At 47.5% G+C, this 12,933-nt stretch overlaps 1 protein-coding gene across 1 annotated transcript; it reads right to left on the reverse strand.

Annotated features, from left to right (window-relative positions):
* Positions 1-4,811: 4,811 nt before the first annotated feature.
* SDHC (succinate dehydrogenase complex subunit C) lies at positions 4,812-6,359 on the reverse strand (the record flags this gene model as incomplete). Its single annotated transcript, XM_040332113.1, is given in 3 exon segments — positions 4,812-5,350; positions 5,594-5,757; positions 6,298-6,359. Coding segments are annotated over 3 exon segments (331 nt in total), but the record flags the coding sequence as incomplete, so codon positions are not given.
* Between the last annotated feature and the right edge of the window lie 6,574 nt (positions 6,360-12,933).

A 12,933-nucleotide genomic window follows, 5' to 3' on the forward strand; every position in this document is an offset into this window, starting at 1 on the left:
CAGCTGAGAGGCAGGGGCAGAGTGTGGTCACCGTCCTTCTCCACATCCTCCTGTAGTCTCCATTAGAAACCAACGTGACAACAGAGGAGCACAGCTGAGAGACTGGGGCAGAGCGTTGTCACCCTATAATACGAAGAGGCAGGGGCAGAGTGTGTTCACCACCCTCCTCCACGTCCTCCTGTAGTCTCCATTAAAAACCAATGTGACAGGGTGACAACACAGGAGCACAAGTGAGAGACCAGGGGCAGAGCGTTGTCACCCTATAATACGAAGAGGCAGGGACAGAGTGTGGTCACCACCCTCCTCTACGTCCTCCTGCAGTCTTCATTAGAAACCAATGTGACAGGGTGACAACAGAGGAGCAGGCTGAGAGACTGGGGCAGAGCGTTGTCACCCTATAAGAAGGGCCTGAACAAGAACCTCAATATGTTGAAATGGCCACTTCATCGCCAGAAGAATTCCCTATAACAGGGTGACAACACAGAAGCAGATTTGAGAGACCGGGTGTTATCACCCTATAAACAGGAGCAGAGCGTTGTCACCCTATACCAGGAAGAGACTGGAACCAGAGCGTTGTCACCCTACACCAGGAAGAGACTGGAACCAGAGCGTTGTCACCCTACACCAGGAAGAGACTGGAACCAGAGCGATTGTCACCCTACACCAGGATTAGACTGGGATCAGAGCGATTGTCACCCTACACCAGGAAGAGACTGGAACCAGAGCGTTGTCACCCTACACCAGGAAGAAACTGGAACCAGAGCGTTGTCACCCTACACCAGGAAGAGACTGGAACCAGAGCGTTGTCACCCTACACCAGGAAGAGACGGGAACCAGAGCGTTGTCACCCTACACCAGGAAGAGACGGGAACCAGAGCGTTGTCACCCTACACCAGGAAGAGACTGGGACCAGAGCGTTGTCACCCTACACCAGGGAGAGACTGGGACCAGAGCGATTGTCACCCTACACCAGGATTAGACTGGAACCAGAGCGATTGTCACCCTACACCAGGAAGAGACTGGGAACCAGAGCGTTGTCACCCTACACCAGGAAGAGACTGGGAACCAGAGCGTTGTCACCCTACACCAGGAAGAGACTGGGAACCAGAGCGTTGTCACCCTACACCAGGAAGAGACTGGGAACCAGAGCGTTGTCACCCTACACCAGGAAGAGACTGGGAACCAGAGCGTTGTCACCCTACACCAGGAAGAGACTGGAACCAGAGCGTTGTCACCCTATACCAGGAAGAGACTGGGACCAGAGCGTTGTCACCCTATACCAGGAAGAGACAGGAGCAGAGCGTTGTCACCCTACACCAGGAAGAGACTGGGACCAGAGCGTTGTCACCCTATACCAGGAAGAGACAGGAGCAGAGCGTTGTCACCCTACACCAGGAAGAGACTGGGACCAGAGCGTTGTCACCCTACACCAGGAAGAGACTGGGACCAGAGCGTTGTCACCCTACACCAGGAAGAGACTGGGACCAGAGCGTTGTCACCCTACACCAGGAAGAGACTGGGACCAGAGCGTTGTCACCCTACACCAGGAAGAGACTGGGACCAGAGCGTTGTCACCCTACACCAGGAAGAGACTGGGACCAGAGCGTTGTCACCCTACACCAGGAAGTGTCTGAACAAGCCACTTGATCTCCATATCACAGGGTGACGACGTAAAAGCACTTAGAAAAAAAAGGGACAACGCGTTGTCACTCTCTAACAGGAAGTACCGGAACAAGGACCTTCATAGCAAGATTATTTTATTTCACTGAAAAATAATGACTTTAACGTTAATGATTGGGGGTTACATCCACTTTAATAAAACCCGTTACTTTTCAGCAGAAACTTATGAAGAGCCCCGCTAATTGGAATTACGCAATTGGCTGTAGATTGAGCCAATCAGCACAGGATTGAAAAAAAACAAAAAAACACAACATTAAATGCAACATGCCTTGTTAGTTGAAAATGGGGAGGGTAGTGCTGCGCTAATCAGTGGTGAATGGATAAGTGAATAAACAGGTGGGGGAGGGGAATGAAAGTAGGTGTAATTGAAATGAGGAGCAATATAGCCCAAATGGCATCAGCATAAAAATAAATATAAATGATCAGTGAACAATAACAGTAATAGTGCAAATCATATAACTACACAGGTTCCTCTTAATGTGATGAAATACACTATAAGTAATGGTGCAAAAGAAATTCCAGGTAACTGTGCTAAGTGACACTCCTATACTGGTGATAAACAGTCCATCAACAGAGTTTGAAAAATATTAGCAAAAAATATAAGTAAAATTTCAAAAGTCCAAGAAAGCAAAAGTGCAAGTGTAGGTCCGCAATATGGAGTGAGAGGAAAATGGGTATCCAGTGATCCTTTTAGGGTAAGTAAGGATGTCCCCTTACCTTACTGCTGTAAGGTAACAGCATATAGATCCAACCACATTAGATGGTTCACTCGATGGGCTCTGATCCAACAACGGCAGGTCCTCCTTGGAGTTCTCGTCCCAGATTGGTCAGTTTCTCGCCCCAAAGAAATAAAGCATCGATGGTGTGATACCGTTTTAAAAATTTTAATTCTCAAAGAAAATAGACAGGGGTACTCACATAATCCAAAATACAATTGAGCATGTAAAAAAGAGGGGCAATCTGTCGCCAACGTCACCTCCGATACCTCTCAGTGGACTCATGCGCATTCGTCACTATCATGTGACTTCCTCAGGAGACTCCTGAGGAAGTCACATGATAGTGACGAATGCGCATGAGTCCACTGAGAGGTATCGGAGGTGACGTTGGCGACAGATTGCCCCTCTTTTTTACATGCTCAATTGTATTTTGGATTATGTGAGTACCCCTGTCTATTTTCTTTGAGAATTAAAATTTTTAAAACGGTATCACACCATCGATGCTTTATTTCTTTGGGGCGAGAAACTGACCAATCTGGGACGAGAACTCCAAGGAGGACCTGCCGTTGTTGGATCAGAGCCCATCGAGTGAACCATCTAATGTGGTTGGATCTATATGCTGTTACCTTACAGCAGTAAGGTAAGGGGACATCCTTACTTACCCTAAAAGGATCACTGGATACCCATTTTCCTCTCACTCCATATTGCGGACCTACACTTGCACTTTTGCTTTCTTGGACTTTTGAAATTTTACTTATATTTTTTGCTAATATTTTTCAAACTCTGTTGATGGACTGTTTATCACCAGTATAGGAGTGTCACTTAGCACAGTTACCTGGAATTTCTTTTGCACCATTACTTATAGTGTATTTCATCACATTAAGAGGAACCTGTGTAGTTATATGATTTGCACTATTACTGTTATTGTTCACTGATCATTTATATTTATTTTTATGCTGATGCCATTTGGGCTATATTGCTCCTCATTTCAATTACACCTACTTTCATTCCCCTCCCCCACCTGTTTATTCACTTATCCATTCACCACTGATTAGCGCAGCACTACCCTCCCCATTTTCAATTGCTTATGGTTTGATACACCTTCCAGTGCCGCAGCTGTACCTCCACTTCTCATCACTTTCATTTCCCCTCCCCCTTTCTTCCCCTTTCTGTTTCCCCTCCTTTGATAAGCGCGGTAATATCCATTTTTCCTTCCATGCCTTGTTAGTTATTAAAGGCTTGACTATAATCGTTCCCCTAAAAAGACAAAAATGATCCAAAACTGATATATTTCAGCTCTGGGTGGATGCCGATGGACTAAACCCTCACCCCTCACCCCCCCCCCAGGTCCATATAAAGCCAACAAACCGTGTACCATTGTAAAATAAATGGATAGTTCAGCGACGTGTCCTCCATGACGGGTGGGCGGAGCCGAGAACACGGCTAGAAGAACGCGACTTGCGGCATCCACCCCTCTGCTGAACGATCAGTTCTGGGCAGACCGATCCTTTAATACTATAAGATCTGATGCAACACTCGACCTCTCCAGCCAAAACTGAAGAGAGGACTGTGGGGGGAGGGGGGGGGGGGACGTAATAAAAATCACAAAGACTGGTTTCCCTTTAAATGCCGCGCAGCCATTGGTCAGGGTATTAAAAAAAGGCACAGATTCCATTTCTAAACACCACAAGGGCAGAGCTGAACCTTCATCTCCATGAAAAGATGTACAAAGTGGACCTGTCACAAAATCCTAAGAGCAGACCACAAAGTCCTGACTGATCTTCTGAGGTGGAACCGTGTGCCTCTCTGAAAACAGCTTCCCTTTTAATAAGGGCATCTTGCCCGAGTCCCTCCCACCCGGCCACCTCCTGTCCAATAGGAGCTGCTGAAGTGCTCTCACTGGACAAGTAGAAGGCAGTTATGCTGTAAGTGAAGGTAAATTAGAGGGGCACCGAGGAGGATGCCTCGGTAAGTGAGCAGGCCACTTGTGGCACCAGGTCTTTGGGTGCCAAGCCCTTATAATGGCTGACAGGTTCACTTTAAAAAGGTGAATTCCAGGAATTCAGCAACACGTTGGCTGTTAGAGAGGAGAAAAAGCACAAAGAGCAGCTATGCCCACCTTTTCCCCTCTGCTGCCCATTCACAGAAGCCTTTGTATTTTGTTCACATATTACAAAGGCTTCTGCGAATGGGCAGACCACAGTGGAGCAGGGGCTCTGGAAGTTATCTTCCTGGAGCACAATAAACCTGTTGGGTGTGGATGATAGAGACACGTTTATGAGGTGGCAAGCACCCTGTTGGACTTCACTCATGGTATGCCTAAACAGTAGCCCAATTCCCAGGATTCAGCTTTAAGGAAAATTGAGGAAGCCACTTTGGTGATGTGAACCGATACCCCAGCCTATCAATTCACTAAGAGATGCCAATGAGGGGGGCATTTGATAATGTATCAGAAAAGGTGACCATGAGCCCACAACAAGCCTAGACTTAATGACTTGACGCACCCGGTGCCTTCCTACTATAGTGAATTAGGAGGCTGTAAGGTTCAGCTCAGCTACCTTTCCCACATCTACAAGACAGGTGCTCTTGATTGGTTCTGAAGGGCTATTTCTAGCATCTGTGACCAGCATGTGGAGGGGGAGGGGGATTTAAGACGCTGACCCTGGCGCAGCTTACATTCTATGAACACTTTGGTAAATTCATTTGACCAGAAAGATTTTGAAATGGAGTCAACATCGGAGGAAAGGGGGAGATCTGTACTGGAGGTTTCCGGGGAAGACTGTGGAGCCTTCCTCTCTTTGAAGATGAAGTATCGATGGGTGGAGTCCTGTTATAGCAAAGGGTCCCAATTACATGGCGGCAATGCCGGCCGCTGACAGAAGGGTGAGGGCCAAGACGATGTAACCGCTTTGGGTGACTTGAGGGATCTTGAAGCCTTTTCCCAAATCCCAGGCCTGTGAAGACAAAAAGAGGAGGTGGTGATGGTTAGGAAGGGGGGGTGGAAATTTACTAAGACTGGAGCAACACTGCATGGCAACCAATCAGCTGCTAGTTTTCATTTTCAAAGTTTAGAGTGTATCCCCCAACACAGGTACCAGTCACTCCTGAAAAATGGTCAAACCCCAAAGAGGCGACCTCTCAATGCAGATCCAAATTTACAATTGACCGTCCCTCCCGGGCACACGCCCGCTACTCACCAAGTGTCTGATGCCGTTCCACGAGTGATATGTGACAGGGAAGACCAGGGCAAACTTTGCAGCGTATATGAGCGTCGGGCCCAGGCTAAGGGATTTCACCAACTCCAAATGTGACGCAAAATCTCCGGGGAGAACCAGAGCCGCCAAGCTGAACAGCGATACTCCTGAGAACGAGAACATAAGGTCAATCAGTTACATGTTGGCACTTACCTAAAACTTCACCTACCTCCTATAATATTCTATATACAGGGGTATTTTACCCCCTATGACTATGGGTGGGCGGGGTGAAACATTAGGGGTGTGGTCTAGCACAGACTGGTAGGCGGAGGTTGCTCTTTACTATATGGGCCGGTCAGGAGTAGTGGTGATCATGTCACTCATACTTGTGGGCAGGGACATCAGAGTCGTCAATTTCGGTTCAGGAGAGCAGCCGGTACAACCAGTGCAAGACTGGAGGTCAGATGTTGTATTGTCCTTCACCCCCTAGTACAAACCATCACAAAGCAGTTCCTATTTAGGCACCACCTCATACTAAGGTCTCTTGGAAGCACACTGCCTTGACATTGGAACTAGGTGGAGCTTTGAAACCACAGCTACAACTATGTAACATGGCGAGAAGCCGGTCCTCTTCCTCTACCATAGCGGCACCGGTGGGTTTGGGAATTGGGTCATCAATCTGCTGTAGTAAGAAGAAGAATGCTCACCTGCGGTGAGGGCGATGCCGGTACCTCTGTGTGTGATGGACATGAACATCGGCAACGACCATCTGTGAGAGAGAAAAGAAGAAATGAAGGTCAGCCCCGGGCAGCGGCAGAACGACGTCAGGGGCAGTTATCTTCAGTATAGAAGAAGAGCGGCTCTAAACACACCACATCCAGATCAGTCCCCCCCCCCCCCTGTGTATGGAGAGCAACCCAATACTAAATACCCCCTAAAATACCATCTATAGAGCGCCCCACCCTCCACACCCATCATATAGGTACGATTGGCATTCCCTGAAGTACAACGAGTGCCGACTCTTCACTTATATTCCATCCACACCTTCCAAATCCTAAGTCACCGAATCACCACGGGACTTTTTCTTTTAGTTGTGGTCAGGAACCGGTCATTCTTTATTTTTCACCCACCACAATAAACATTCACACCAGTGATGAGGCAAATTTAAAGGGACATACCTGTACGCCCATTTGCCTGCCTGTCGGCAAGTGGTTAACATCACTTTAAAGGGGTTGTAAAGGTAATTTTTTTCCTAAATAGCTTCCTTTACCTTAGTGCAGTCCTCCTTCACTTACCTCATCCTTCCATTTTGCTTTTAAATGTCCTTATTTCTTCTGAGAAATCCTCACTTCCTGTTCTTCTGTCTGTAACTCCACACAGTAATGCGAGGCTTTCTCCCTGGTGTGGAGTGTTGTGCTCGCCCCCTCCCCTGGACTGCAGGACGCTCTCTACGTTGCAGATAGAGAAAAGAGCTGTGTGCTAGTGGCCGCCCTGACTCTCCTGTAGTCCAAGGGAGGGGGCGAGCACGACACTTCACACCAGGGAGAAAGCCTTGCAGTACTGTGTGGAGTTACAGACAGAAGAACAGGAAGTGAGGATTTCTCAGAAGAAATAAGGACATTTAAAAGCAAAATGGAAGGATGAGGTAAGGGAAGGAGGACTGCACTAAGGGAAAGGAAGGTATTTAGGGAAACATTTTTTTTATTTTTATTTTACAACCCCTTTAACCACTTAAGACCCGGACCAAAATGCTGCTAAAGGACCCGGCCACTTTTTGCGATTCGGCACTGCGTCGCTTTAACTGACAATTGCGCGGTCGTGCGACGTGGCTCCCAAACAAAATTGGCGTCCTTTTTTCCCCACAAATAGAGCTTTCTTTTGGTGGTATTTGATCACCTCTGCGGTTTTTATTTTTTGCGCTATAAACAAAAATAGAGCGACAATTTTGAAAATAATTCAATATTTTTTACTTTTTGCTATAATAAATATCCCCCAAAAATATATATAAAAAAAAGTTTTTTTCCTCAGTTTAGGCCGATACGTATTCTTCTACCTAGTTTTGGTAAAAAATAAAATAAAAATCGCAATAAGCGTTTATCGGTTGGTTTGCGCAAAATTTATAGGGTTTACAAAATAGGGGATAGTTTTATTGCATTTTTATAAAAAAAAGCGACAATTTTGAAAAAAAAATGCAATATTTTTTACTTTTTGCTATAATAAATATCCCGCAAAAACATATATAAAAAATTATTTTTTTCCTCAGTTTAGGCCGATACGTATTCTTCTACCTATTTTTGGTAAAAAAAAAATCGCAATAAGCGTTCATCGGTTGGTTTGCGCAAAATTTATAGCGTTTACAAAATAGGGCATATTTTCAGCGATTTTTTTCGTGACTGCGACATTACGGCGGACACTTCGGACAATTTTGACACATTTTTGGGACCATTGTCATTTTCACAGCAAAAAATGCATTTAAATTGCATTGTTTATTGTGAAAATGACAGTTGCAGTTTGGGAGTTAACCACAGGGGGCGCTGAACGAGTTGGGGTTCACCTAGTGTGTGTTTACAACTGTAGGGGGTGTGGCTGTAGGTCTGACATCATCGATCGAGTCTCCCCTATAAAGGGGATCACATGATCGATACGCCACCACAGTGAAGCACGGGGAAGCCGTGTTTACATACAGCTCTCCCCGTTCTTCAGCTCCGGGGAGCGATCGCGACGGGACGGCTATAAACGAATAGTCGTGCCCTCATCCCGGATCGCTCCCCGAGGGAATCCGCCCGCCGCACGCAGCGGAATCGGACCCCCGACCTGCGGAAAGGCAAGGACGTATATACATGTCCTTCTGTCTGTCCGTGCCATTTTGCGGACATAAATAGTCGTGCGGCGGGCGTTAAGTGGTTAAAACATACACAACCCACAAAAAAGTACCAGGAGTCCAATTCCATTCTCGATGATTTTCAATCTGGATTCCGACCAGGAAGAGGTCCTGAAACCGCCTTGACCAAAGTCCAGGATGATCTACTCTGGGCCCTGGACAGAAATGAGGCTTCGGCCTTGGTATTGCTGGATCTGTCGGCAGCATTCGATACCATCGATCATTCTAGACTGCTTGATCGATTAGGGACTGTGGCAGGCATTGATGGTATAGCATTGGCATGGATGACCTCATTTCTGCTGGACAGGGTTCAGAGAGTAAGGCTGGGACTGCACTGCTCTTCTGATAGTCCCCTGTTCTGTGGAGTCCCTCAAGGGTCGGCGTTATCGCCGCTCCTGTTCAACATCTATCTGAGGCCTCTGCTATATATCATCCGCCGCCACAACCTATCTTTTCATGTCTACGCTGACGACACCCAGTTCTACATTCCTCTGCCCAGGGATGGGGGGGCACAGATAACTCTGGCCACCTGCCTGGAGGAAATTCAAGCCTGCATGGGGGCCAATTATCTTATGCTCAATGGCTCCAAGACTGAGTGCATGGTTTTATGCAATCAGCCATGGTCGGGCGGTTTCCCTACCTGGCCGGAATCGTTTTCATCGGTCCCAGTGCCAGTCACCCAGGTCAGGGATTTGGGAATCATCTTGGACGAGAGATTGACGCTACGACCACAGGTAAACCAGGTGGTGAGTTCTTGTCACTTCCACTTGAAACTCCTGAGGTCGACTTTTCGCTTCATTGAAGAATCGCATAAGATCTCCATGATCAATGCCATTATTGGAAGTCGATTAGATTATTGTAATGCTTTGTACCTGGGTTTACCTAATAACATCATGCACAAATTACAGCTTATTCAGAATGCCGCTGCGAGGCTACTCACGGGTGTTGGTCGTCGTGACCACATCACGCCATCGCTGAGAGCCCTGCATTGGCTGCCCGTGAAGGAACGGGTTCTGTTTAAGACTGGATGCATGGTGCACAGGGCTACCCATGGCAAGGGGCCAGTGTACCTGCAGGAAAAATTCACCAAGTATGTGCCCAACCGTACCTTAAGGTCGGCTAATTTGGAAACTTTGGTGATTCCTAAATTTCGTAAGAAAAAATGCGGAGGGAGGACGAGTGCGGTCCAGGGAGCACAGTTTTGGAACTCCCTGCCTCTAAAATTAAGGCTTGAGAATGATCTTTTTAAGTTCAAGAAGCTTTTAAAAACTGAGCTTTTCAGTCTAGCCTATGGAATTACATAGGTTTTTATAGTTCTTTGATCTGCTATTATTTTAAATTTGATCTGTTCCGCTGCCTGTGTGTGTTTTTTTGGTTGTTGCTGTATTGTTGTTCTCGGCGCATCGAGGCCTACGGGTAACTGACTGCGTTTTGTACTTTTTTTTTGTACTTTTTTTTTTTTTTTTTTAATAAAAGGATCTTGGCTTTGGCTGCACCCGCAATTCAATAACCATCACTTATACAAGTGTCGGTCAGCAAGAGGTTAAAAAAAGTACATGTCAACCCGACCGCAACCACCTCATGTGATCTTTTCCCGCGCTCGTTACCAAAAGTTATTTTCAGTTCCGCGGTTTTTATAAAAAGTGGAACTAAACTTGGATTTAATGCTTTCCCAAAAGAATGTCAGAAACGTTAAGTAAATGTGATGAAATCCCCCCCACTATACTACGACCATGCCACCCCCTCCGCTATACAACGCTATGCGCCACTCTGCCCGTGTTCTATATAAAAAAATAAAATGCTGATTATATCTCAAAGTGGCTCGGCGCTCTCTCTCCTCCCCTCCTCTCCAGCTGACGTCAGGGGCAGTGCTCGGCTCCGCCCACCAATAGCTGTCAGCCAGGCAGAGGAGAGAGCCAAGGAGTCGCGTGAGCGCCGGGAGCCGCTCTGAGATGAGGTATAAATCAACATTTTATTCTTTTTTAACCACTTAAGGACCGCCTAACGCCGATATACGTCGGCAGAATGGCACAATCACGTACCTGTACGTGATTGTATAAAGCCCAGCGGTGGGTCGCGGGCGCGGTCCCGCGACCCGGTCCGAAGCTCCGTGGCCGCGGGACTCGCGGACCCAAACGCCGATAGAGTCCCGCGATCGGTCCCCGGAGCTGAAGAACGGGGAGAGCCGTGTGTAAACACAGCTTCCCCGTTCTTCACTGTGGCGCTGTCATCGATCGTGTGATCCCTGATATAGGGAATCACAATCGATGACATCACACCTACAGCCTCACCCCCCCTACAGTTGTAAACACACTTCAAGGAACACATAACCACAAGGGGGCGCTGAAGGGGTTAACTCCCAAACTGCAACTGTCATTTTCACAATAAACAATGCAATTTAAATGCATTTTTTGCTGTGAAAATGACAATGGTCCCAAAAATGTGTAAAAATTGTCCGAAGTGTCCGCCATAATGTCAGTCACGAAAAAAATCATTAGTAGTAAAAAAATTTTTTTTTATAAAAATGCCATAAAACTATCCCCTATTTTGTAAACGCTATAAATTTGGCGCAAACCAATCGATAAACGCTTACTGCGATTTTTTTTAACCAAAAATAGGTAGAAGAATACGTATCGGCCTAAACTGAGGAAAAAAAAAAATATGATATATATATATATATATATATATATTTTTTTTTTTTTTTTGGGGGATATTTATTATAGCAAAAAGTTAAGAATATTGATTTTTTTTTTCAAAATGGTCGCTCTATTTTTGTTTATAGCGCAAAAAATAAATAAATAATAAATAAAATACCACCAAAAGGGGGGGGGGGGGAGGCCGCGGCGGCTGCAACTGATGGGGGGGGGGGGGCACAGCGGCGGCGGGAGCTTGATGGGTTTTTTTTTTTAGTTTGTTTGCGCCCTCCAACAATTTTGGAGCTCCATCCGCCACTGGGCATAGACATGTTAGTACATTGCACATTACTAGGTGACAACTACACAGGTACCTACTGGAGTATTTTAGTGCAACTTTATGGTTAATACACAATTGCTGCAAAGCAATCTTTTGGTGTGTGTATAGCCAAGTTGCTATCGGGGCTCTTGCACACAGTATCTGGATACATTAAGACAATAACATGGGGGGGGGGGATCCATAAATAGAAGAAGGTCCCCCAGCAATGAAAGTTGCCCGGACAGCTCTATAGGCCGTATTGATGAAGCCCGGGGGGGTGGGCAGCCCTGGCACCGACTTTCCCACAAGGGCCAAGTTAGCACATTCTGAGAGGGAATGTTGTCAGGAATGTGCTGAGGGGGAAGTCGCAGAGCGTGCGTTTATCTTCACCCCTTGTGTCCGGATAGCGGCGTTATTCATGGCGCTGCGGGGCTCTGGTATGTGAGCGGGCGGGGAGGAGGGAGGACGGCGCTGGCAGCGACTCGAGAACTAAAAAACAATACGCGGCGGCTGGTGGCAGGAGGGTCGGCTTTCCCTGGCGAGGAGCGCTGAAAATAAAGCCCACTGCGGAGGAATTCTCACACGGCTCTGTCCTCATACAGACGCTCCATTCATAAATAGCGCAGCCAACGGGGAGCGGGACTTAAAGGGAAACCGACCTTTAATAAAATGGATTCTTCCTTTAATCTGCCCCTGGAATCGAGGGGGGGGCAGTTACTGCGACCGATCCTCTGTAGCCCCCCCCCACTGCAGTAGAGAACTGGTGAGAATGAAAGGAGGGGGGAGTCAGCAGGGCGAAAGGAGGGGGTGATCAGTGTGGCAGGGGGGTCAATTACTGGAACCGATTCCTCTGCGTGGTTCTCCCTGCAGCAGATGGAAAGATGGAGTTCCCCCCTCTCCTTCCCAGAACCGATTCCTCTACGTGGTTCTCCCTGCAGCAGCTGGAAAGATGGAGTTCCCCCCTCTCCTTCCCAGAACAGATTCCTCTGCGTGGTTCTCCCTGCAGCAGATGGAAAGATGGCATCTCCCCCTCTCCTTCCCAGAACAGATTCCTCCGCATGGTTCTCCCTTCAGCAGCTGGAAAGATGGCGTCTCCCTTCTCTCCTTCTCAGAACCGATTGCTCTGCGTGGTTCTCCCTGCAGCAGATGGAAAGATGGCATCTCCCCCTCTCCTTCCCAGAACAGATTCCTCCGCATGGTTCTCCCTTCAGCAGCTGGAAAGATGGCGTCTCCCTTCTCTCCTTCTCAGAACCGATTGCTCTGCGTGGTTCTCCCTGCAGCAGCTGGAAAGATGGCGTCTCCCTCTCTCCTTCCCAGAACCCATTCTTCTGCCTGGTTCTCCCTGCAGCAGCTGTAAAGAGGGGGGAAAAGGGGGAGCGAGGGAGAAAAGGGAGAGCGAGGGGGAAAAGGGAGAGCGAGGGAGAAAAGGGAGAGCGAGGGAGAAAAGGGGGAGCGAGGGAGAAAAGGGAGAGCGAGGGAGAAAAGGGAGCGAGGGGGAAAAGGGAGAGCG

Source organism: Rana temporaria, chromosome 13 (genome assembly GCF_905171775.1).
Source record: "Rana temporaria chromosome 13, aRanTem1.1, whole genome shotgun sequence".
Lineage (NCBI taxonomy): Eukaryota > Metazoa > Chordata > Amphibia > Anura > Ranidae > Rana > Rana temporaria.